General features: G+C 41.4%; 1 protein-coding gene across 2 annotated transcripts in view; it reads right to left on the bottom strand.

Moving 5' to 3' along the window:
- LOC113061618 (RNA polymerase II elongation factor ELL2-like) overlaps positions 1-19,923 on the bottom strand; it is a 57,064-nt gene extending 37,141 nt beyond the window's left edge. The window contains exons 1-2 of one of the 2 annotated variants that reach the window (XM_026230895.1): positions 19,749-19,923; positions 16,057-16,104 (exon numbers count right to left, since the gene is read on the bottom strand). In XM_026230895.1, the coding sequence (XP_026086680.1) occupies positions 16,057-16,104; positions 19,749-19,886 (186 nt within the window). In that variant the 5' untranslated portion in view covers positions 19,887-19,923. The remainder of the gene's footprint in view (positions 1-16,056; positions 16,105-19,748) is intronic. The other variant, XM_026230896.1, reaches the window with a different exon arrangement.
- Positions 19,924-23,336: the final 3,413 nt, after the last annotated feature.

Here is a 23,336-nt window from a genome sequence, read left to right on the forward strand (position 1 = left end):
CTGCATCGGGGGATGGGTTATCGACCTCTGAGGATGAAGGTTCGGCGGGGCTGCCCCCCTCGGGTGTTGTCGCTACTGCCGAATCGGACTTGGAGTTGTCGGCCATGCTTGCCCGGGCAGCCGTGAGTATCGGACTGGAGGTGACTACACCGCCCAGTCCCGAGCCCTCACGGCTGGATGATTGGTTTCTCGGCGCGGGACGCGGCTCACAACCTCGTTCTGCTCCGGTGCCTTTCTTCCCGGAGGTGCATGAAGAGGTGACGAAGTCGTGGACGGCCCCTTTCACGGCCAGAAGCCGCTCTTCTCCCTCTTCCATCCTCACCACCCTCGATGGCGGGGCAGCCAGGGGGTACGTAGAGGTTCCCCAGGTGGAGAGGGCGGTTGCGGTGCACTTGTGCCCACAAAACGCCGCCACTTGGAGGAATCGTCCGCGCCTCCCGTCCAAGGCCTGTAAGCTGACGGCCGCACTCGCTGCCAAGGCTTACAGTGCTGCGGGCCAAGCTGCCTCTGCCCTGCATGCCATGGCTATCCTGCAGGTACACCAAGCCAAGGCACTCAAAACCATGCACGAGGGTGGTACCGACCCGGGGTTGATGCAGGAGCTGCGCACGGCGACCGACTTCGCCTTACGGGCAACGAAGGTCACGGCGCGGTCCCTCGGGAAGGCGATGTCCACGCTGGTGGTCCAGGAGCGGCATCTCTGGCTGAACCTGGCTGAGATGAGGGACTTGGACAAAGCGCGCTTTCTCGACGCCCCCATCTCCCAGGCAGGCCTGTTCGGCGACACTGTCGAGGACTTTGCCCAGCAGTTCTCGGCGGTACAGAAGCAGACTGAGGCCATCCAGCACATCCTGCCCCGACGTGTCTCTCCGGCTGCCACCGTTCCGTCGCGGGTAGCGCCTCAGCCTGCTCGTCGCCGTGGGCGCCCCCCTGCGTCCTCTACGCCAGCTCCGCCCCGTGCTGAGAGTTCTTCGAGGCCGGCGCGTCGAGCCCCGCGCAGGAGAGCGGCGCCCCCCGTGTCACTCCCGGCTGCGAAGTCCTCCAGGAAGTCGACCAAGCGGCCCTGACACGGGCGACTCGGAGATGCGGAGAACTGCTCTTCAGGAGATGGCGAAGACAGCGCCACTCCTTCCCCCGGAGGAGGGCCGGGCGGAGAATCCTCAGTTTCTGTTTTGTTCTGTTCCGCCACTGGCCGGAACAGAATTTGCTTAAAAGAGCAAATTCTCCTTCCTCCGAGTTGCAAGGCTCGTGGCTTGACAATGAGCGACGCACAGCTTCCTCACTCTCACCCACGACGCCCCCTTTCGCCAGCGGCCAAGAGGTCGCGGTTCGGAGACGCAACGCCTCTCCACGCGTCTCTGGCCAGTTCCTCCGGGAACACGAGGAGTGTGGTTGCGATGACCCAGGACGCTGTGCCTTCTGGGCCTTGCGGCACGACTCCCCATCGCTGCACCACTGCGGGTATGTCGACTGTCCCTTTGGTGCCACTTGTACGGTATCTGGGAGCGTGGCTTGCGCTGCCCAACCCGTCACGCTGGCTCATCCGGACGGTTCGACTCGGCTATGCGATTCAATTCGCCCGGCGACCCCCCAAGTTCAATGGCGTGCTCGAGACTTCGGTGGCAGTCCAGGACGCCCCTGTCTTGCGCGAGGAGATTGCTGTCCTCCTGGCGAAGGATGCAATCGAGCCGGTCCCTCCAGCCGAGATGAGGACGGGGTTTTACAGCCCTTACTTCATCGTGCCCAAGAAGAGCGGTGGCCTTCGACCTATCCTGGATCTGCGAGTCTTGAATCGGGCCCTACACAAGCTCCCGTTCAGGATGTTGACGCAGAAACGCATTATCAAATGCGTCCAGCCCCAGGACTGGTTTGCAGCGATCGACCTGAAAGACGCGTACTTTCATGTCTCTATCCTCCCTCGTCACAGACCGTTCCTGCGCTTTGCTTTCGAGGGTCAGGCATGGCAGTACAAGGTCCTCCCCTTCGGGCTCTCCCTGTCCCCCCGTGTCTTCACGAAGGTCGCGGAGGGCGCCCTTGCCCCACTTTGGGAAGTGGGCATCAGGATCCTCAACTATCTCGACGACTGGCTCATTATGGCCCGGTCCCGAGAAGAGTTGTGCGATCACAGGGACTTCGTGCTTCGGCACCTCAGTCAGTTGGGGCTTCAGGTCAACCGAGAGAAGAGCAAGCTCTCCCCTGTGCAGAGAATCTCTTATCTCGGTATGGAGTTAGACTCGGTGAGTATGACGGCACGTCTCACCAGCGAACGTGCCCACTCAGTGCTGAACTGCCTGAGTTCCTTCAGAGGCAGGACAGTGGTACCACTGAAACACTTTCAGAGGCTCCTGGGGCATATGGCATCCGCAGCCGCAGTCACGCCGCTCGGATTGCTTCATATGAGACCACTTCAGCACTGGTTACACTCCCGAGTCCCGAGATGGGCATGGCGCCGCGGTACACATCGTGTCACCATCACGCCGATGTGTCGCCGCCTATTCAGTCCTTGGTCGGACCTTGCCTTTCTACGGGCCGGTGTGCCCTTGGAACAAGTGTCCCGGCACGTTGTTGTCACAACAGATGCCTCCAACTTGGGCTGGGGCGCGACATGCAACGGGCAGGCAGCCTCAGGGTCCTGGACAGGACCTCGACTGCTTTGGCACATCAACTGCCTGGAGTTGCTGGCAGTGCATCTAGCTTTGCGACGGTTTCGTCCGCTAGTGCTGGACAAGCACGTGTTGGTCCGCACGGACAACACTGCGGCTGTTTCGTACATCAACCGACAAGGCGGGTTACGATCACGCCGCATGTCTCAACTCGCCCGTCATCTCCTCCTCTGGAGTCAGACGTGGCTCAAGTCGCTGCGCGCTGTCCACATCCCGGGGGAGCTCAATCGTGCAGCCGACGCGCTCTCACGACAGCTCACTTTCCCCGGGGAATGGCGACTCCATCCCCAGACGGTCCAGCTGATCTGGAGTCGATTCGGGGAAGCTCAGGTAGATCTGTTTGCTTCCCCCGAGTCCTCCCATTGCCATCTGTACTATTCCCTGTCCCAGGCCCCCCTGGGCACAGATGCACTGGCACACAGCTGGCCTCGGGCTTTACGCAAGTATGCGTTTCCCCCAGTGAGCCTGCTCGCACAGACACTGTGCAAGGTCAGGGAGGACGAGGAACAGGTCCTGTTGGTTGCGCCTTACTGGCCCACCCGGACCTGGTTTTCGGAACTCATGCTCCTCGTGACAGCCCCTCCCTGGCGCATCCCCCTGAGGAGAGACCTTCTCTCTCAGGGGCTTGGCACCATTTGGCACCCGCGTCCAGATCTCTGGAACCTCCACGTGTGGCTTCTAGACGGGACGCGGCAGACCTAAGTGATCTGCCCCCAGCAGTGGTAGACACTATCACTCAGGCTAGAGCCCCTTCTACGAGGCAGGCCTATGCTCTGAAGTGGAGTCTGTTCACGAATTGGTGTTCTTCTCACCGAGAAGACCCCCGGAGATGCCCGGTCAGAGTCGTGCTTTCTTTCCTGCAAGAGAGGCTGGAGCGTGGGCTGTCACCCTCCACCCTGAAGGTGTATGTGGCTGCCATTGCAGCCCATCACGATGCAGTGGACGGCCGGTCCCTGGGGAGGCATGACCTGATCGTTAGGTTCCTGAGGGGTGCCAGAAGGTTACATCCTCCTAGGACACCCCTGATTCCCTCCTGGGACCTCTCTATTGTCCTGGCAGGACTTCAGAGGGGTCCCTTTGAGCCGCTGGATTCAGTCGAGCTAAAGTTCCTGTCTCTCAAGACAGCGCTCCTGATCGCGCTCACTTCCATCAAGAGGGTCGGGGACCTCCAAGCATTTTCGGTAAGTGAAGAGTGCCTTGTGTTCGGGCCGGCCTACTCTCACGTTGTCCTGAGACCCCGGCCTGGATACGTGCCCAAGGTTCCCACTACCCCCTTTCGAGACCAGGTGGTGAACCTGCAAGCGCTGCCCCTGGAGGAGGCAGATCCAGCCTTGTCGTTGCTGTGTCCCGTAAGAGCGCTGCGCATATACGTGGACCGCACCCAGAGCTTCAGAAGCTCTGAGCAGCTCCTGGTCTGCTTTGGAGGTCAGCAGAAGGGGAAGGCTGTCTCTAAGCAGAGGTTGGCCCACTGGATAGTGGACGCCATCGCCTTGGCTTACCATTCCCAAGGCGAGCCGTGCCCCCTGGGGGTGAGGGCCCACTCCACACGGAGTGTGGCCTCCTCCTATGCGTTGGCGCACGGCGCCTCTCTGGCAGACATTTGTCGAGCTGCGGGCTGGGCGACACCTAACACCTTTGCGAGGTTTTACAACCTCCGTGTAGAGCCAGTTTCCTCCCGTGTGTTGGGTAACAGGTAATTGGCGGGAAGGGCTGGCTGGGTGTCTCGCTTGCTGCGCCATTCCCCCTAACACGGGGATGTGAGCGCCTTCTTCTCCCAGTAGAGTTCCCCGGTTGGCGTACCCTGGTCGAGCATCCTCCAGCACCCTCGGCGTCAGACTTGGCGGAGCAGTCTGTCGCCAGGCCCAGTACTGGCGTTAGCATGCCCGGAGCCGGTCAGCCCCTGTACTGGGCTAGGTGTCCATATGGCTGGGTTCCCTACGGGTAATCCCATATGTGTACTCTTCCACGGTAAGGTTTCCCTCTTGGCAAACCCGTGTCTTCCCTTGACAGATCGCTCTGTCAGTCTCTTCTGGCAGCCGTTCCATCCCTACTCCTAGGTAGGACCTGCCTCAGAGACCCTTTCCATATGTAGTACTGCCCCCTGGGTCAGTCCATATCGGTATATCCACATGTCACCTCCCTACGGGTAGGATGTGGTCTCCGTAGCGACCTTTCCTAAAGGCTCGCTTCCCCATTGTCTTGCCAGCTGAAAGAACAAATAGGGAAGATTTGAAGCAATCTTTCTCTGAAGGTTGAAATCCCTTCCATTTACTTTATGTGGGCGGAACAGCAGCATGGCCTTCTCGAGCAGCGATGTACTCACCCTTTGGCCCCTTCGGTACCAAGGTCAGTGAATTTGCGCTGGGGCTTTGGGAAGGTTACGACCTTACGCGTAGCTTTTGTGGCACGCCAAGGCTTGTCAACAATTGCAGCGCCTCAGGGTTGTGACAAGGTTCAGGTTATGGCGTTTTCCATAGGACCCCATTTGTCGGTCGACATAACTCGTAGTGACCGACAGATAGGGAACGTCTCGGTTACGTACGTAACCCTCGTTCCCTGATGGAGGGAACGGAGACGTTATGTCCCCATGCCACAACCTTGAACCATTCGCTGTTGCCGGGACACGTTCTCGGCTCCTCAGCGTAAAACCTAATGAGTGGATGCACCTGTCGCCCTATTTATACCCGCTGGCACGGGGAGTGGCTCAGGTGTGTTAATCCACTTGCCAATTTCATTGGCGTTTTCTCTTAAAATCAGAGATGATTGGCCTCCCAAGTGAGACCCCATTTGTCGGTCGACATAACGTCTCCGTTCCCTCCATCAGGGAACGAGGGTTACGTACGTAACCGAGACGTTCTCGCATCGCTGGAAAGCCACACCGATATTAACTCACGTTTTATTTCTTTGTTTATCTAAAGACTTTTTGGTCATGTGAGGCAAAAGTGTGGTTGCCATGGTTGCGAGAGAGTGACAGTCGCCTAAGCCAATCCTATGTTTCTTCCCGAATGGAAATATTGAGCTGTGTTTAATACAGATTAAACGGTCTAGAGTCACTCGATTTTTATACTCTTTTTATCAGAGTACTTACATTTTAATTATGCATTGATATATATATAGAAAGTTGAAACGAATTTGGAAGAAAGTTGTTTATAAATTTTTTACCTACCCTGCCTTTAACATACTTGTTTATCTGAAAAACTGCGCTACATTCAGTTATATATTCAGTTATATATCAATATTTTGAATTTGAACTGCAATACCTAGTTCAACCACTCTATGTCAATCCTACAAACAGCACATTTAGTCTGTTGTCAGCGTGAGCATAGGGGTGTGCCGGTTTCAGAATTGGTGATGACGGTTATGACGTGAGTCAAATGTGACGTTCATAACATAACCGCCTCGCGTGGGGGGATTTTGGGGGAGCGGATAGCGTGTTTCATTGTCTCGCCACCATGCTAGTGGATCTGCCATATATTCAATTGGTTGTACTTGGAGATAGCGGGTTAACTCCGTGTCAGCGCGCACTCTGATCGGTAAAGGGGCAGAGATTTCAGACCTCCGTTTATTAAGGAGATCTGTCACAAAACTCATCATCCGCGCCAAAGTTTTTTGAGCAAATTTCAAAGCCGCACCCGCCCGCCATCCACTGATTGTTTTGTCTGTTCTAGAAAGGATGCAGCAAAGATATTTAATGCTAATGTATGAGGCATAGGCCTACACTGTAAAAAATAATTCAGTGGCTTAGTAAATTTCACAAAAATAAAGAGCTATATTAACTTAATAAAATCTTTTGAAATCATTTAAGTGATATTTTGAGTGGGTCAGATTAAAAAGAATAATTAAAAATCCAACAAATAATTTCTCTAAAATTTACATATATTATTTAAGTTTATGTAATGAAAATAAATAAGTATTTAACTAACTAATTATATTTTTAATATACCTTCAATATTTCTGGTGAATTCTAATAGAAATATTTGATAATTATTTACTTGTACTGATCTGTTTTAGAAACTAAAATTATTAAGTATTTCCAACCAATTTTCCTAAATAAAGTTCCAGCTTAATAAATGACAGTTTAAATAAATTGAGTAAATTTCGCGGCTAAAGTGATCACGTGTGCAGCTCCGCAGGAAAAAAAATCTGCTTTCCTCAGCAGAGACTTCGACAAGCCATACTCCTCACAACTCCTGGAAAGTAACGTTAATCAGCTAATCCTACTTACGTTTGTAACACTTTATTAAAAAGTTAATAATTATTAAGCATTTTCTAACAATTGTCTTTGTATTTTACGTCATATTCAACAAGTTTCGTAGCTTAATCGAAGTCACCTGAAGGACGGCTTTCCTCAGCAACGGCAAGACCCGCACTCCTCTCATATTGTGGTACGTTATGTAATTTAGCCAGCTAATACTAATTATGTTTGTGATGTTTAATTCAGAAGTTAATTATTAAGGATTTCCTAACAATTGTGTTTGTATTTTGCGTTATCTTAAGAAGTTTAACAAGTTTCGCGGCTCAAACAAGAGGCACCTGTCACTGAAGGACTCCTTTTCTCAGCAACGACGTGAACAGCATTACTCGAATTTCCTGTAAGTAACGTAGTCCTTTTATAACTATGTATATTTGCAATAATGTTTTCAAAAGTTGATTAAACATTGACCGTGTGTACGTGTACATAACAGTGTAGTTTTCGAAGTTAGTTAGTGGGGCAGCCATATGTATGTTAGTTTTTTTTTTTTTTTTTTTTTTTTTGGAGTGGGTTAACGTTCGTACTATTTGGATCACCGTTTATTTCAACCGCCATTTGAAAGTCTAACGATAAGTGTACCGTGGTCCAGCAACTATAACTATACATGCCCAATGGAAAACGATTTTGTACAGGTTCCCCATTGGGGTCAGTGGCTTGTCAAAAGGGAACACATCATTTATGAACTTTCAAATGACAACATTCTTTCTTGTAAAAAGCTGTCACGTTGTTGTAAAACATCATAATTACTACACGAACTCAAGTATGAGCTCTTAAATCCCCACTACAAATACGCCATGCAAAAGTATTTAAAATGGTGTGGACATAACATAGACTGGTGCGTTTTAATCAGCTCCCACTATAGGGAGTCAGCCAGTTTAAGGCCTGCTCCGTTGTAAAATCATTCTAGTGCACAGAAACCTAGATCACATACAATATCGGTCAAAAGTTTGAAAACCGTAAGCTTTTTAATGTAACAAATCCAGACCTGGTGGGTATTGAAGGACAGCGGAGGCTGGGGGAGGGGTACGTTGTTTTAATTGAGTAAACTTCCTAAATTTCTTAAGAGTGTGTTTAAATATATTCATTTTGATTTGAAATTATTTGTAATATTTTTGTTCCCTGAAACAGATCAGTTTAATTTTCCATCCTTAAATTGATAGAAATTTCACAAATATATTATGTGTATTATAAATAAACAATTTGTTAGTCTAATACTAAATTGTTTTAGTGGAAAAAATAAAATATAACTGTACATTTTAGATAAAATAAACTGTTGTATTTTTAGTCCATTAATATGTTTACATTTATGCATTTGGCAGACACTTTTATCCAAAGTAACTTACATTGCATTTCAAGGTACACATTTACAATTTAATCTTTTGTATAATCAAGTAAACTATATTCAGAGATTTTATTAAGTTAATAAAGTTAAATATTACTGTAATATTTACTAAGCCACAGAATTATTTAGAGGGTTAAGGGTTGAGTGTGAGGGTTAATGCAATGCATATTTTTTTCAAGTAGTGCAATTAAACAAGCTTTTTTGTTTCAAAACCATTAGTCATTTTACTTAAATATTAAACATGTTTATAAAGAAATTGGTTGAAATAATGCAGACCTCAATAAAAGCCTATAGCATTGATTTACAGCATAGAAGCTCGCAGTTGGTCTCTTTTCGTTTTTCTTCTAGGTTTATTGTTAAAAATAAATGTCCCTATGTAGAAAATTAACCTGTCCTCTTGTTAAGAAGAATGCTGTTAATTTTTGCAACTCCTCCCCCTAGTAAATTTTGTTTGAGATTTTACCTATCATATGGTCCAACAGAATGTTTGCTTCTTCAGGTGCTACTTGTTTTGTGTATTTGTCACTTTCTTGTAACATTCAGTTTTGAATGTTAGCTCTAACCAGTTATCTTTAAAATTTGCCTGTAGGGTTCAGCTGATCTACCCGTCTTCGTACAAGCAGAGTTGGCAGAGGAGGTCATAAAAATCTACATCCTTCGAAACAATGATGGGGCAGTCAGCGATGTAATCTTGGGAATCTCAGCAGAGCCTGCTGCCATCTTTCAGGAGTCACATTGGATTTGAGATATCCCAAGACCCACAAATACAGGTCCTTCTCCAAAAATTAGCATATTGTGATAAAGTTCATTATTTTCCATAATGTAATGATAAAAATTAAACTTTCATATATTTTAGATTCATTGCACACCAACTGAAATATTTCAGGTCTTTTATTGTTTTAATACTGATGATTTTGGCATACAGCTCATGAAAACCATAAATCTCAAAAAATTAGCTTATTTCATCTGACCAATAAAAGAAAAGTGTTTTTAATACAAAAAAGTCAACCTTCAAATATTTATGTTCAGTTATGCACTCAATACTTGGTGGGGAATCCTTTTGCAGAAATGACTGCTTCAGTGCGGCGTGGCATGAGGCAATCAGTCTGTGGCACTGCTGAGGTGTTATGGAGGCCCAGGATGCTTCAATAGCGGCCTTAAGCTCATCCAGAGTGTTGGGTCTTGCGTCTCTCAACTTTCTCTTCACAGTATCCCACAGATTCTCTATGGGGTTCAGATCAGGAGAGTTGGTAGGCCAATTGAGCACAGTAATACCATGGTCAGTAAACCATTTACCAGTGGTTTTGGCACTGTGAGCAGGTGCCAGGTCGTGCTGAAAAACGAAATCTTCATCTCCATAAAGCTTTTCAGCAGATGGAAGCATGAAGTGCTCCAAAATCTCCTGATAACTAGCTGCATTGACCCTGCCCTTGATAAAACACAGTGGACCAACACCAGCAGCTGACATGGCACCCCAGACCATCACTAACTGTGGGTACTTGACACTGGACTTCAGGCATTTTGGCATTTCCTTCTCCCCAGTCTTCCTCCAGACTCTGGCACCTTGATTTCCAAATGACATGCAAAATTAGCTTTCATCCCAAAAAAGTACTTTGGACACTGAGCAACAGTCCAGTGGTGCTTCTCTGTAGCCCATTTCCTGCACACACCTGTGCACGGTGGCTCTGGATGTTTCTACTCCAGACTCAGTCCACTGCTTCCGCAGGTCCCCCAAGGTCTGGAATCGGTCCTTCTCCACAATCTTCCTCAGGGTCCGGTCTCCTTTTCTCGTTGTGAAGCGTTTTTTGCCACACTTTTTCCTTCCCACAGAGGTGCCTTGATACAGCACTCTGGGAACAGCCTATTTGTTCAGAAATTTCTTTCTGTGTCTTACCCTCTCGCTTGAGGGTGTCAATGATGGCCTTCTGGACAGCAGTCAGGTCGGCAGTCTTACCCATGATTACGGTTTTGAGTAATGAACCAGGCTGGGAGTTTTTAAAAGCCTCAGGAATCTTTTGCAGGTGTTTAGAGTTAATTAGTTGATTCAGATGATTAGGTTAATAGCTCGTTTAGAGAACCTTTTCATGAAATGCTAATTTTTTGAGATAGGAATTTTGGGTTTTCATGAGCTGTATGCCAAAATCATCAGTATTAAAACAATAAAAGACCTGAAATATTTGGTTGGTGTGTTAGTTGGTGTGCAATGAATCTAGAATATATGAAAGTTACATTTTTATCATTACATTACGGAAAATAATGAACTTCATCACAATATGCTAATATTTTGAGAAGGACCCTGTACTCACTTGAGTTGTTCCAAAAACTGTTTCTTGAGCTGGATCCTCCAAAACTCTGTTAATGTTCAGAGGTTAAAAAATTATCTTCTTGCATAGTAGTGGTTCATGGTCATCCCACAGAATGGGTATTCCTGATGGAAGTGTTTCTGTTATCTGATTAATTCTGTTGAAGACATAGTTCACCCCAAAAGATGATGTTGTCATAATTTACTCTCCCTCAATTTGTCCCAAACCTGTACGAGTTTCTTTCTTCTGTTGAACACAAAAGATATTTTAAGTGAAGTGACGTGACATTCAGCCAAGTATTAAAGAGTGTTGGTTAACGCAGTTAAAGGTTGCCATTGACTTTGCATAGTAAACTTTTTTTTTTTTTTTTTCCTATCATGGAAGTCAGTGGCAACTTTCAACTATCTGTTAACCAACATTCATTAAAATATATTTTGTGTTCAACAGAAGAAAGAAATTCGTACAGATTTGGGACAACCCGGGGGGGGGGGCGAGTACATTATGACAACATCATCTTTTTGGGTGAACTATCCCTTTAATATTGATGTAAGTGTTGCTTTTATATTTTTTTATGGTTTAATGTTGAGTGTGACTGCAAATGGCTGGTATGCACCAGGAACAAAGATGTCATTTCTCTTACGGCTATCGTATTTTACATGTAATCTACTTGAATACTAAGATGGATGAAATGTTTCATAAGGTTTAATCATTTCCCTTATGGCTACTTTACAGTTTTTAATTTTTGCAATCTACTGGAATATTAAAATGGATACAATGTTTCAAAGGTTGATTTTAGACTTTGTCTTATGTTTAATTGACAAATAAATTTTCAATAAAAAATGTGTTTCTTTCTTTATTTGGTTTTATTATATTAATTATAAAGGGTAAATGGTGTAAAAAAAAAAAAAGTGAATGCAGCATTTTGATAATTTATAGTCCAATATTAAGTTAAATTCACTTTTACATGTAGTAAACGTAGCACATTTTTTTTTGGGTAAAATTTCATCCAATATTTCAATTATATCTACTCAATATTTTTTGTTTATTTTACATAGAATTACAGTTGTGGTGTTTTATAATTTTGATTATATCCAATTAATTTTATTTCTCATATAAAGTAATTCAGTTACTCAGATTTACTTATTTTTTTTACTGACAATTACTCAATTTAAACAGTATATTTCATTGATTTCACAGCTTTAAAATTTACTCAATTTTTTTGAGTGTAAAAATGTTTCACCAAAAAAATTGAGTAAATAATAGTTAAACTTTTTACAGTGTACGCTGAGTTTCATTTACGATGAGATGCGCTCTATTTCACAGTGCAGTGCAAGTGAACACGGAGCGCTGGTGCTTCCATGTCACTGTTATCATTGTCTGCTATATTTGCTTTTTATTTATTAAAATACATGCAATTGGTTGATGAAACATTTATTAAAATTCGTTTTTAAGAAAGGTTTTCTACAAAGCAAAATGTAATGAAGTGGTAAATATCATGTCTGACGATTTACAAAACTTCATTAAGTGGTAAAAACCATGTCTCCCGATATATTGGGCATCTTATGATCCTATCTAAAAAATGAAAATAATTTTTGATAAAAAATGTTTGTAAAAAATGTTTTAATGACACGGTTTTGGCAGTTATAGAGTTCTGCCATGACGGTGTTCAGCTATAACCGCCGGTCTCACGGTTATATACTAACCGTCACAACCCTACGTGAGCATGCCGTGGTGTTTTTCCAAAACCTTTTCATGGAAATTATTCATGTCAAATGAGAGGTTTGTTGTTAAGTTTCAGTTTATGGTAAGTCAGTTTAGTTTTTTATGGACATAGCCATAGACACCGATTTATGTTTCTGCTGGTGGGTTAAAAAAAAATATATATTAAAAAAAATATATAAAACATTTTCACCAGTTTACACAACTGAACTATACCTATGAGAATAAAGCTGTCAAAGCTGGAGTCCATTTATTATTGGTTAAAATGAATGAAGACTTATCTTGTGTTTTTCACGAGCAACCACAGGATATGCCTATGGCATTTAAAATAAATGTTGTTTATGATCTCATCATCATCAGTCTGTCTAGAATAACATGAAGAAACAGAAGGCAGATTAAATCCAGAAGAACTTTTTGATTTAACCATAGAAACACCCTCCAAAAAAAAAAATCAGATGTAACTTGTCAAACGGCAGGACACTGCCGTTACTGTAAGAAACATTTCTGCTGATTGAGACAGACATCTATATTTGCATGCACTTAGGTCTGCAGGTGCAGTTGTAAAAGGATGAAAGAATGAAAGAAGGAAGGAAGGAAGGAAGGAAGGAAGGAAGGAAGGAAGGAAGGAAGGAAGAAAGAAGGAAGGAGGGAAGGAAAGAAAGAAAGAAGGAAGGAAAGAAAGAAGGAAGGAAGGAAGGAGCCTCTGGATAACTACCACTTATCTAAACAAAATTAAACTGCATGATGATGAAATCCCATTCTCTTAAAATCCGAACTGAACTTGAACATCCCTAGTGACGCCATCAAAGGCATTCAGGTTCCATAAATCCTGCAATATTGGGTCTCACTCTCTGCAATATGACAGCAATGTTACTACTCTAAACATCTTTTCTTCTGTTATTTCTCACCAGTTGCATCATCCTCCTCCACAGATGGAAAGAATAAAGCAAATTAAAGTTTCCCGTCTGTAAAAATCCAATGATGGCTAAATTATAAGTTAACTGCTTCATGAGCATGCATTTTCAGTGTCAGTTGGATAGCCTATCCAAAATGGAAAATTCTCTCATCATTTACTCACCCTCATGTTTTTTAAATATGCATAACACAAAACAAGATATTTTGAAGAATGCTGATAACGAAACAATTTCAGGTCTATAGAAGTAAATGGGACACAAAACCAATTGATTACCAACATTCTTCCACTGCAGAAATAATATACAGGGCTACAGAATATACAGATGGATGATACAGGGGTTGGAATGACATGAGGGGAAGTAAATGATGACAGAATTAAACTTTTTTTTAGTGTACCATCTCCTCAAGCAAGTGGAAAATGGAAGCTGAAAATCAACAGTAGGACGCTTCCTGACTTTTCCACGTTGCACCTCAAAGATCTGGAGACAAGCCAGGGCAAGGTTTATGGGAATTCCCTGGTATAGGGGAGCAGTGTTGCCACAGTTACTTTGAAAAAGTAACTAAGTTACTTTACAGATTACTTGATTTAAAAAGTAACTTAGTTACTTTACAGATTACTTGATTTTAAAAGTAACTAAGTTACTTTACAAGTTACTTTATTAGTTACATTCAGCAGCTGCCGACAACATAAAAATTACAACCGGTTTTGCCAACACTCACTTTATTGCAAGTGTATTTGTAACAGTAACATCCACAATCTATCTCCTGTCAAAGTTTAACTTAAAAATTATTTTCAGAAAAAATACGTTTTTACAAAAAATAAAGGCAGCCTTTCTTGACTTAACATAAATACTATTAAAATATTTCATATTAAAATATTAGATTTCTCTCTATCACTGAATACTCCTTCATGTAAGAAAAAAAAGCTGTTCTTTGAGGCAGCGCGGCATTGACAGTGGTAGGGATCTTGTTTATTATGGCATGAAATGAGGGCGAGTCAACCGTATTTAATGGCATTTCCTCCACAACAAACTGCCCGACTAACTTCTTCAACTCTCCCCCACTTTATCGCCGCCAGCACAGAGTGTACAACGGACCTTAATGTTGTCATCTTTAGCTGACACAAACTCAAAATAGTCCATCTAGAAAACGCACATCTCTCGCCTCCCTCCATTGTTTACGTTTGTGTCGCTGCGTGGCACGTACACATGACGTGAACTTCATGCATGCTGAAAACGTGACTTGTCACATACGTGACTTCACTCCCCGAGATGCAAGAAGAAATAAATATTTTTATTAAGGAAAATGACAAAAATAGTAACGCACAGTGACTTGGTTAAGTAACTTTAATCTGATTACCGGTTTGGAAATAGTAATGCGTTAGATTACTCGTTACTGAAAAAAGTGGTCAGATTAGAATAACGCGTTACTAAGTAACGCGTTACCGGCATCACTGTAGGGGAGCCCTCCTCCAGGTGGAAGAAAATTACCTGGCCAAGTAGGACGAGAAAAGGGATGCTGTTCAAAGATATCCATCCATTGTAAAACTATGATACTCCATACTATATCAAACCTGAGTGAAGTGAAAGCATCCTGAGGTTACAGTTAATAGAATGACTGATATCATGGTTTCAGTAGTGTGGACTTAACATCACTCCCTACCCCCAGCTTTAATAGCTTAATTTGTCACCCTGACACACATACAAACACACACATGTGCACGTACACACACAGCACACACACAGCTCAGACACCTCATTAATGCCCAGCAGCCCATTATCTGAGGAGGAGGGGATGAACGTTTAAATTCAGTGCAGACAATTTGAATATGTAATGGGCTAAAGATATAATCACAAAATCTAATTTGACAATTAGAACGGATTCCAGTTTTACACACTTGACACAACTATGCTACTCCAATTTTAAAAGGGAAATAAACGTCATTAGATCAGATATTGCTTGACTACATGTGAATGTATTTTGCATATTATAATTGTGGAATTTGTGGGGGTCGAACGATGCTTTAGGAGACACGGCCATGGTTATCCCCCTCCTTGTCACAGGTCTTTCATGTCTGTACTGAGACAACAGGCAGAGAGACACAAGAGGCTTCCTTAGGTTTACCAACACCCCCAGCTCTTCCAAGAGCTCTTGACAAAGCCTTTCCAGTCACCAGTCTGACCCAGTAACCTGGCTGGCCGTTCGGGGGTGTTGAGTAGACTCTCCCGGGTTTCCGACCACAAACACAGTCTGTCGTGCGTACCATACCTGTCCCGTTTCAGGATCAGATGGGTATGTTTTAGACGGGACTGATTGTGACAAGCAGGTGCTGATGGGGAGGTGTGCTACGGCTAAATGTGTTAATCCGGTTAGACACACAGGCATCTTTCATTACAGCCTTTTCACTGGAATGCACCCCCTACCAAAAATCCACCCAGGTCGTACAGTGTGACCGCACACCACTGCCAATTTTACTAGCTATAAATAACAATACTCTCACACGAACCAAACCAATAGCCCACAAATGTTATGAAATCCAGGAATCGCATCCAAACGATGACACTTTATGAATTTACAGCTCATAATTGTGCTGATGAACATATGTGCTGCTATAATTATATAAATGTTCCCAATCTGATCGGGCAGGCCCTAAGCGTGGTGTCTCTGCAAGCTACAGTTCCTTCTCCATTTCTGGCGATGGTTTAGGAGCTCATGAAATATTGAAAGAGTGTGCAGGCGGCTGAGGGGTGCAGTCAGTTTTTTTTTATTTTTTTTTTTATGCACGACTCAACAATCAGGTCTAATTAAAGCATTGCAATCTTTAGGCATCAGTAGGGGTGAGAAAAAACACATTCATCTTACCCCCTGGTTCCCCTTGAAGCAAATTGCTGGCTGATTTGGTAAAGACCCCTGGGGACAGAAGAAAAAAGGTAGAAGAGGTTGGTTAGTATTTACTAGTATTATATAAAGGATTATAAAGCAAAGATGAAATCTTGGAAATGAATTTTTCTGAATTTCTGGGCTGGAACCCTCATAATGCATTGAGGTCCGTTATGACCCGAAAGAGATACGTCATTTTTAAAACTGTTTTTAGTACAAGAACCAAACTTGCAAAATACACCATGACTATCATTTCATATAAGATGTGACATTTCCAAATATTTCTCTATTTTTGTTAAATTAATTAAAAGGCAGTAATGCTGTAATAACATGGTAATAACACAGTAATATTCAATAATCTGATATTTTTGTGCATTTACTGATTAAAGGGCAGTAACTGTTCAGATACAATATGGTTTTAATTGAAAAATATTAAGTCCACCAAGTTCATGCAATTGCAAGTGGATGCATTAAGAGAGTTAACAAAAACAATACAAATATTATTTACTCTTCTTGTTGTCCCAAACCTGTGTGACGTTTTCTATGAAACACAAAATGACAAATTTTTAACCAATGTTTTTGTCAATACAAATAAAAGAATCAATGGGGCCCAAATTATCTTTCACTGTATGGCCAAATATATATATAATTTTTGCTCCACAAAGGAAAGCAAGTCATACAGGTTTGGAACAACATGAGGGTTTTCATTTTCTTAATTGTTTACCCACAATGCCAGCATTTCCACAAGCTGTGTTTAGGTACCAACTTCAATGAAATATCATGCCTACCTATTAGCCTCCCTCCACAGTAATTAAAGTTTCCTCTTACTTTTTGTTCCCCCATTGACAGAGGCACAGCTCTCTCCTGTATTAATTCATGCAGACTGCAAGTGAGGGGGGTTGTTTTTGAGAGAATGAAAGGCTGGCTGTCACTGGCCTCTCGGCAGTGTCATGGTTCTGCTTGTGCGAGCCTAAAGATCAAGGCCGGGCTTTGCTAATCTGCACTGGAATGTGTCCGATTAATAAATCTCAAATTGAAAGACCTTACATGAGTCAATCAAATGTTATTGTGTGAGGCGTGGATGAGGGTGAGGACGTTGAGTGTTTGAGAACTTGTAGAAGAAGTGGGGGTGGGACAGGGCTAACACCATACCAAATGCTGAATTGAGTTCTTTAGCACTAATTAAGACTAAAGGCAAGTTGCAAAAAGCACTTCAACTTTTTTTTCTAAAGGTGCATCAGATAAAATCAAACAGGCTTGGACATTGTCTACCCTGTGGTGTTTGTCCACCACATAAAGTTTGTACAAATAGGCCTTTTATAGAACCATTTTTTGCAAGCTGTGTGCTCAGCTTTTAACACTCAGCTTAGACCAACGTCCAGGGGCATTAACAATATATGTACGAAAAAGACTCATTCACATCACTAGCGTAAATTGCTGAAGACACAAGGGAGAAAAATCAAGGCTTCCCTCAGCATAGCTCGAAACCATTAAGCAAGGTCAAAAGATAGCACTTATTATCTTCAAGGTACAGCTGGAGCTTTAGTCAACAAGCATGTTCATCTATTATGGATGTTACAGGGAGAGGCCAACATGTTACTCTACACATACAGTGCAGCTCAAGTTGCTTATTAAAAAAATACAGGCTTATTGGTTCTGCATTTGAAGTCATGTGATCGGATTAGTGGCTAAACATTACTGAAGGGGGTGCTGCTGTAGCTAACTTGAACTTGGTTTTTGTTTTTATTTTTATTATGGTGCTGTGCAAGCTTATAATAACATAATAAGAACAGTTCAGAGGAGAACATTGAGGTATCTCATGACCTGACTTGACCATGACAATGTTTTTCTTTCTTCTGACCTCATTTGTAATTCATAAACATACTAATACACAAAACAAAACCCAGGTCATCATATATCATAACTTATTACCTCTTGCCTATAACATTAAATTAACATCAATTTCTATGTTATGCAATAGTACGTATAACTAGGCTTGAAACTTTAGCATAACGCAAATGAAAAGCAAGGAATTCATAGCAGAGGGCATTTTTATGTCACCACATTTTGAATTTTAAGGCATTTTTACCCTAAGTGAACCAAAGTTCTGGCTTGTACATTTTATTTTAAAAAGACAGTTATAAAAATCCCCCAAAACCCAAGAGATTACGCTTTAACCAATTTATTTATTTCTACTTTTCACTCTCTCTACGAGGTCACATATGATTGACAATAGAACATTCATCATCGAGCTCCTGTTGCAAGCGCGAGGACGTCTTCTCGTGTTCTGATTGGTTCAAGCGACATTCTACACCGCCTGCCTGACCAATGAGCGATGTCATCGGGACGGCGTCCACGCGTTTAAAGGACTCACAACAATACACCTTTATCGTCCAATCATTGACAAGTGCTTGCTTTGTGATGATATTGATATTACTGGAATCTGTACTGTCGAGCCGACGGCGACCATGAGAAGTGCATTGATTACTCAACCACGGTTAACTGGCCAAAAAAACAAAACAAACAAACACTTGCCTACACGGAATTACCTTTACGTGAGGCAGACTTGACATTTAAATGGATATTTCGACCCCGAATTACATTATGTTATCATTTACTCATACGCATGCTTTTCAAAACATCCCCGACTTTCCTTCTTACGCAGAACACAAAAGGAGATGTTAGTGACTGACAGCAAAGTCCCCATGCACTTACATTACATGATTGTTTGTTTGTTTGTTTCATACAATGAAAGCGAATGGGGACTGAGGCTGTCATTCTATAGAAAAAATCTATATTCCTTTTGTGTTCTGCGGAGGAAACAACAAGGTTTGTAACAACATAATGATTTTTAAAAAGTCATTTTGAATTTAACTGTCTATGTCAAGCAATTACCATATGCCTACTTAAGTTAATCAGTCCAAGAACCAATTATGAACTTAACCTTAAACTGTCTAAAGAGACAAACCGAGGTAACGTTACGTGCGCTTTTAATCTGTGGATAGTTCACTAAACCTTTAGAGCACAATAAAATGTTACTCCCGAATATGAGTTAATTAAATATTTGACATGGAAATGAAAAAAGGCAGTGATCTGAATGACCATTTAAATTGCTAACGTTAAATGCTACTAAACGTTTATAGATCGTTTACAGATCGAGCTTGAGTCCCTCTAAGATCCCCGTGAGTAAGTTCCATCGTCGTTTTAAAATGACCATAGTTACAAGTAATGCAATGTTTAGCATTAATACAATGTCATGTTGCGTTTCGTATCATTTGTCAGAAATAATAAAGCGGCGACTTCGAATCTAACGTTAGACTCATTCCAATTGGTTTCACGAAAAAAAAAAATAATAATAACACGATTGCCATTATCTTTTGTTTTTTAAAAGCTTAAAAAAAATATAAAAAAAATAAGCAAAACTAAAGAAAACGAACTTTAACGCAACAGTAACAACTGGATGTGTCCGATTTCCTCCTGTGACCAACGTTATCTGTCCCTCGTAAGACAGCATATGGCACGTAAAGTGACGGCCTCTGGTCAAATAAACCAACACTTTACAAAGAACTAACGAGAGGAAATGTTTTGAAGTTCTGAGTTCTGAACTTTTCTTTCTGTCCTATTGAGGTCAGTGAAGCAAATAAACACTGACAAAATAAAACCAAATGCGTTACCTTGAGATTCTTATAAGCTTCCAGCGTCCGGATGGCCGTGTCGGTTAGCTTGACGTGAAAGATGGTTTTGTTGGGAATGCTTTTATTAATCTTTCCACAGGAGAGTCCATACCGCTGCTCCTGTCTCAACGCTGCCATGTCTGGAACTGAGCTGAACTGGCGACATTCTAGTGCAAACGTCACTCACCGCTGGGCGGGGTTACGAGTGAGCGCTGAGGGGACGTAATAGACACACACGCGCGCGCACGTACTCACAAACAATAACAATATGTATTTCAAAATCAAATTTACCTTATTAGGATGAGGGTGACATAATACATTTCAATTTATTGTATTTGAAAATCTTATTTCTACTGACCAGCCCATAAGTTATGCATTACACACACAAATAAATACATAAAATAGTTTAAAATATTGAATAAGATAGGCCTATATGATGTTCATTGCACCTGGTCAGTAAAGAAAGTAAAGATGAAACATTAATCCATGTTCTTGCACTGCTATATGATCCTGCAAGTTCAAAATTGCGAAGAACTAAAATTAACTTGGTTAAAATATTTAACTGACAAAAATATTTGACATAAAAAGCACACTACAGCTTATCATGGGATATGTGTTTGATTTTACTATGCAAAAAAAAAAAAGTATAGAAAAACAATAAACTGACAGAAAATAAAGCATTAACTGAATACAATGTAATCAGTTGTTAATATTATTAAAAAAACAGAATATAAGCAGTTATTAATATTTTTGTCCTGCAAAATATTATTATTTACAATAAATACAATTATACTAAATACAAATATTACAGAATTAAATTCTGAAGTCAGAAGTCATCCAGAAAAATCTCAATTTCATGTATGAACAAAGCTCTGCATGTTAATTCTGCTTTTCTATCTGCAAATCTAATAAAATATTCTCTTGAAACCAGTCAGTTGAAAAACAAGAGTTATCAGTCCAAGATAAAACAAACAAATATGGGTATGTCTGAAAGAAATTCATTGTAGTGACAACTTCAAGTAATGGAGATTACATGGTATTTAAGAAGTGTTCTGAGAACAAAATGATGAGAAAAAGCTCAGAATGTCATTAAAATGTGCATACAGCAATAAATGCAATCATCTGCACCTTTTAAGTTTACTAACAGATGAAGTGAAATGGACAATGAGGGGAAAAATAGAGAATTTAGGTTAATTGGAAAGACATAATCCCCAACAGACAAGGTGCTTGGACCTCTGGATTAAGGAGCTCTCTCATTGTCTCTAATGGAAACTCTACTTGCCATATGGCTGTCTAAGATACAGGAACATCTGAAGCCAGCTGGACGAACAATATATGTTCCGTCAGATTGTGGTTTACCAAAAATGCAGCTAACGCTCTAAAAGCTTCCATGTCATGTGTAAATTTACATTAAATACACAGATGTGTACAAGCACTTGGCATACAGAGCCATACTTTAAGTGTCAGATTATTAGGAATGGATCTAAGTAGAGATTAAAGTACATGAGTTTCACTGGTGTCAGGCTGCACTTCAAATAATATAAGCAATTTATAGAAAAAACGTAAAAAGCAAGTAATCCAAGATAATTAATAAAATATTATCTTACAATGTACATCAGATTTGAATCATCAGGACTTTATTTGTATTTGAGTTTGTCCTCTGAAACTCCCTTCATTTCCACCTGTTTTTAATAATTGTTTGGGGATTTTACATTAGGCATTTGCAGAGAATCTAGATGCCAAGATTTCCACAATATGTGAGCTTGAATAATGAGTCATTGTTAATCAATTGTGCCGTTTCAAACATAAAGTTGCTTGGTCATTGGCAGTGTTGGGGTTGGGGTAACTAGTAAAGTAACGCATTACTTTTTAATTTACAAGAAAATACCTGAGTTACATTTTCAAAAAAGTAATGCCAGGTACTTTGTTTTTCCTTTGTTGACTGACAAGTCTCCTGTCCCCTTATTGGGAGAAATTGGAAGTACAGAGGAATTGTGTGCACTGTGTGAAATTGAATGCAGTTCTAGACTAAATGTGAATGTGCTTTTATTCATCACACTCGCAAAAAAAACAACAACATAATTTATTCATTTAGTATTCATCAAAATTTATTAAAACAGTCAAATGCAAACTCAGAATATGATGTAAACCTGCAATAATTAAATGTTAAATAACACAAATGTTTCTAATCCCATTTTATTTACTACTGTCTTTGCTGCTGACCTTTGATGATTCAGTTTAACCATACAAATACCCAAAATGCTTATTTAGATAAACATAATAGATGAAGTTAGATAGAACTTTAGATAAACTAAAAATCGTGCTTCATTGTTTTTAGTACAGAAAAGGGCTTTTACATTTGTTATAAATAGAACTTCTTATATTAAAAACAATCAAGCACTGCTAATATTTAAAAAATAATGTGAAAGTAACACAAAAGTAATGTAACACATAACTTTCCATAAAAAGTAGCAATGTAACATAAGTTACTTTTTTAGGGAGTAACGCAATATTGTAATGCATTACTTTTAAAAGTAACTTTCCCAAAAACTGCTCATCAGCTTAGTGATATTCACAAACAGAACATCAGCCCTCCACAGCTGTTTAAGTTCCATTATAAGGCACAGGTTAAATAAGAAATCAGTCCTGTGGTTTTTTGTTAATCGTAAACATGCCATAAACAGTGCCAACAACCTCTAGACAATGCAGCAAGCAGATAAAACTATCTAGTTTGTTTCATCACAAAACTAAGATCACATTCTCAAAGCTGCATATAAAGTCACATCCATGTACTTATACTAAATATTTAAGTTTAAATTGAATGCACTAATGACACACTTCTAAACGGTGCAATAATGTTATGTTTATTAGGTTGCACTCAACGAACTACCATACATTGACATTTAAATGAAAGGACAAGCAGGCTAAATGTTATCATTGCCAGCCAAGTGTAAATAATTGTTGTTTTTTAAATGAATTTGATCGTGTAAAACAATCATGACATTTAAGACATTTAAAGACATTTAAAGGCTTGTCTTGTCTTGAAATTGTGCATGGCTCATTGATGTTTCATCTAAACTTGGCATGTTGCAAACCTGGAAAAACCTGTTCAGGTGTTCAGAGTGTGTTATGTTCGGTCAATGCCCGTTCTCCTCATGAGAATATGGCACATGTTTTTCTCAGTACATTTGATGGGTATTTAGACAAATATCTGTTTCAATTTAGTTCTGCCACTATAATGTAAATTGGATAAGAATACACACCAAAGTTTGGGGTCATTAAGGTTTGTGTGTGTGTGTCTGTGTGAAACAATTCAATACTTTATATTCAGCAATGTTGCTTTTAATGGATCTAAAACACTTTTACATTGTTAAAAAAAAAACTTTATTTATACATTATATTATAATTAAAAAGGCAACCACTTCCTGAAGTCTTCATATTGGTGGATTCATTCATGGAAACTGCGTTATGGGACGACGTGATGACGTCATTAAGAGGTTTACAGACGTTGGGGAAGATTAGATTTTGCTCTTCTAATCCAACAGATTATCACTGCACACAACTCTACTGACCAGTAGGGCTTTACAA

Source organism: Carassius auratus, chromosome 43 (assembly GCF_003368295.1).
Source record: "Carassius auratus strain Wakin chromosome 43, ASM336829v1, whole genome shotgun sequence".
Lineage (NCBI taxonomy): Eukaryota > Metazoa > Chordata > Actinopteri > Cypriniformes > Cyprinidae > Carassius > Carassius auratus.